Below are 3962 nucleotides of genomic sequence, written 5' to 3' on the forward strand. Positions count from 1 at the left end.
GCATCAGAGCATCGGGCCGTATAGTGTGAGACCCTGCATCGTGACCTATGAACTTCTAACCCCTGCGAGTCAATCGTACAGTTTGAGCAGGAGCTGAATCGCGCGACTGAAAAAATCGCACAGTGTAAGGCGGGGTCCCTGTCGGCTCGTAGCCGAAAAATAGCTCTACTTTGTTGTGTGGGTCAACTTTTCTTGCGACAGACAGAGAGAGGCGTTGAAAGGCTGCTCCAACGGAACTTGTTTTCGGAGGAAAACACGAACACAGTGTACAGTCGAGTCTTAATAGCTTACTTACAACTGGGCTCGTCAGGCACTCTTCTTGGCTGCAGTGGTTATTATTATATTTACATGCTTCCAGCTCCCGTTTTTGCTCGATGACTGCTCGTACCTTTCCACTCCCCTTTTTCTCCCTCCTAGCGCTCACAGACACATAACGTGTATGGCAGTCCATTCTCCCAGCAGCACGGACTACACTGAACATGATGCTACATTCTTTAGAGCTATGCTTGTAGCATTCTGCCTGTTAGCTAAGCATAACAACAACAACAACGAAAAGGCGCTCTCTCACCCAGGAAACACACAGTCGCAGAGAGAGAGAGAGCGTCGCCCTGTAACCATGGCAACCGTAACGCTGCTGCCTGGAACAAAAGAACGTAGCTGTCAAACAAAACCCAAACAGTCCTGACCCGCGACTAAATGAAACAGGAAAGTACCGCAGTGTAATCCATTTATTTCAACAAAGTAACTGTATTCTGAATACCACCTTTTTAAACGGTAACTGTAACGGAATACAGTTACTCATATTTTGTATTCTAAATACGTAACGGCGGTACATGTATTCCGTTACTCCCCAACACTGAGTATCACCCTGATGGTAAGCGCGTTGTGGACAAAACTACAACAGTATGTCGGATGTGCCACGCCATGGTTAATTACATCGGTTGGAACACAACAAATATGAATGCACATTTACGCTGACATCACCCTAGTGCAAAGACGAGTGAAGGCAGACCAAAACAGCAACAAACACACATGCTACAAACTTTGTCGGAGTCATTTAGACAGCCGTTAGCGCATGATTCTAAGAGGGCAAAAGAAATCGATAGGGCAATTGCTACTTTTATTGCTGTCGACATGCGACCCTTTTCTGTTGTAGAAAACACCGGGTTTCGGGAAATGCTGAGAGTACTTGAGCCCCGTTACAGTATTCCTTCACGAACCCATTTCACCGATATCGCAGTTCCTGCTTTGTACAAGGAGACAAAAGCTAAATTAGAGACGGCAGTGTCAGCAGCACCCGCTGTTGCTCTGACCTCAGACGGCTGGACGTCAAGAGCTACGCAGAGCTACCTCACTGTCACCGCACATTACATTGATCCGGAATGGCAGATGAAAAACTGTGTTTTGCAGACACGCCTGGTCGAAAGGCACGCCACTGACGACTTAGCCAAAGGTCTCTCTGAAGCTGTGGAAGACTGGAAGTTAGTGCGACCAAATGTGACAATATCTGTAACTACTGACAATGCTAAGAACATAGTTAATGCTGTCACAGCTGCTGGGCTGGGGCCACAAATTGGATGTTTTGCACATACAATTAATATAGCTGCTCAGAAAGGAATGGCAGTGCAGAAGGTTTCCCATCTCCTAGCAAAGATGAGAAGAATTGTCTCCTTCTTTCACAGAAGCACAACAGGATGCAATGTGTTTATGAAAAAAAAGCAACTGCTGCAGCTTAGTGGAAAAAAACTGATTCAAGATGTTCCAACTAGGTGGAACTCCTCTCATGATATGATGGAAAGATACCTTGAACAGCAAGCTGCAGTGTATGCTGCTATGGCCGACAATACTGTGAAGAAGAGTATGAAGAACATTCAGAATCTAACTCAGGAAGAACATGCACTGGCTGAAAATCTTGTTACAGTCATGAAAACCCTAAAAACTGTGACAGTCATGATGTGTGAAGTGTCATCTCCAACAGCATCCATGATCCTGCCACTTAAAATGAACATCCTGAACTCTATGGCGCAGTCTGGTGATGACAGCCCAGCAGTGAGAGATGTAAAAAAAAAACATCAGGGAGGACCTGGAGAAGAGATACGCTGATCCTGCCCTTCAGAATTACCTACACAAGTGCACAGCTTTAGATCCTCGATTCAAGTCCCTGCGACACTTGGATAATGTCACTCAGCTGAGAGTCTATGGAGCACTCACCACAGAACTTGTCTTGAGCATTGAACAAGTAGGTATTCTTTTTTTTATTTTTGAAATTTTATTTAGCTACTGCTTGATTTATAAATATTATTTAAACAAATACAATTAACAGTTTGGTTGTTTATATTTCCTCAGGACCAAGCTGCAGGCACCACAGAAACTGCGACCTCCGCAGAGACTCAAGCAGCAAACTCTTCAGATTCACCATCAGCATCTCCACCAGAGAAAAAGTCAGCCATGAAGGAGTTGTTTGGAGAACTGTTCATGTCACAGGAGCCAAGGACCAGGTCTGCAGCCGAAGTGGCAGAGGAGGAAATTAACTTGTACAGGTTAGCAGACTGTATTCCCACAGATGATAACCCACTGAGATGGTGGAAGGAACATCACAGCTTGTACCCTCATCTTTCCAAGTTGGCACAGTGTTACTTGGTTGTACCTGGAACCTCTGTCCCAAGTGAGAGGGTGTTTTCCACAGCAGGTGACATTGTCACAGCAAGCAGATCTGTACTGTCAGCAGAACATGTGGACATCCTAATTTTTCTGAAGAAGAACATGGAAATTGAGTAAACTATGTTTTGGTTTGTATTTAACAGGACCGTTTATTTAAGTTGTTTATGCTGTATATGCAGCTAAATGCTAGCACTCCAGAAGATGAGTGTTAGGGGAGGTCCATTAAAGAGTGATTCATTTTATGAGTACCTGATTTGTTATATATGCTGCTGAGAATATACCCCAGAAGAAGGGTATAGAATAGCTTTTATTTGTATTTATTTTTTATTCTTTACATGGTGGGGGTTTTTTTTGGTTTTTTTGTTTGTACAACAGCACAACAGAAAATATGTGAAGTATAGCTTTACCAGATTTAAGTTTTCATGTGTTTTCTGTACACTATAGAACATGGTTCTAAAAAAAATATTTCATGCCAGGGATTGGGTGTGTTTGTTTTATATTCTGCCAAGAATAGAAAATACCGTCAGGGATTCCCAAACAATGCAGAACTGTATGTGGTTGATACCTTGTTTTTAGAACATTTCAAATGTTTAAAAATATATTTAGGAAGGCCTTTCTGTGCAATACATTTTTATTTAAGTTGTTTTTGTTGTATATGCAGCTAAGTGCTAGCACTCCAGAAGATGAGTGTGAGGTGAGGTCCATCAGAGAGTGGTTCATTTTATGGGGACCTGATATGTTCAATATGCTCCTGAGAATTTACCCCCGAAGAAGGGTATAGCATAGCTTTTATTTTGGAAAAGGACATTTCTCTGAAATAAACTCGTTTCCAAACTCTTTTATTCTTTTATTATTTTGTTGTTTCAGCAACATTTCATTTAAAAACTGTATTTTTGAGTTAAAATAAATATTTATAATCTTAATAAATTACAAATTAAAAAGGGCATGAACATTTTTTTGTATCGAAAAAATATCGAACCGTGACACCAAAGTATCGAACCGAACCGAACCGTGAATTTTGTGTATCGTTGCACCCCTAATATATATATATATATATATATATATATATATATATATATATATATATATATATATATATATATATATATATATATATATAGAAACTGTCTTTTATCCATAGCACCCAAGGCTATGTCATATGACCTTACAATTGTAGAATGTTACTGGCAAAATCTGGGTTTGATTTTCAAGAACGCACCCAGGTTTTTAATATATTTCTGATTGCCAGAGCAGTGTTGTGAAAAAATTACCTGCAGTATTATTTGTGCAAAGCTTAACAG

General features: G+C 40.9%; 1 protein-coding gene across 1 annotated transcript; it reads left to right on the top strand.

Moving 5' to 3' along the window:
• The first annotated feature begins 982 nt into the window (after positions 1-982).
• On the top strand, positions 983-3596 carry LOC146653503 (E3 SUMO-protein ligase ZBED1). The gene is made up of 3 exons (XM_085380618.1): positions 983-1955; positions 2065-2239; positions 2347-3596. The coding sequence occupies exons 1-3, from the start codon at positions 1033-1035 to the stop codon at positions 2776-2778; spliced, it is 1530 nt and encodes a 509-aa protein (XP_085236744.1). The 5' UTR covers positions 983-1032; the 3' UTR covers positions 2779-3596.
• The last annotated feature ends 366 nt before the right edge of the window (positions 3597-3962 follow it).

This window comes from Rhamphochromis longiceps, linkage group LG14, assembly GCF_057381845.1.
Source record: "Rhamphochromis longiceps isolate RC_006_pf linkage group LG14, R_longiceps_female_GT1.1, whole genome shotgun sequence".
Lineage (NCBI taxonomy): Eukaryota > Metazoa > Chordata > Actinopteri > Cichliformes > Cichlidae > Rhamphochromis > Rhamphochromis longiceps.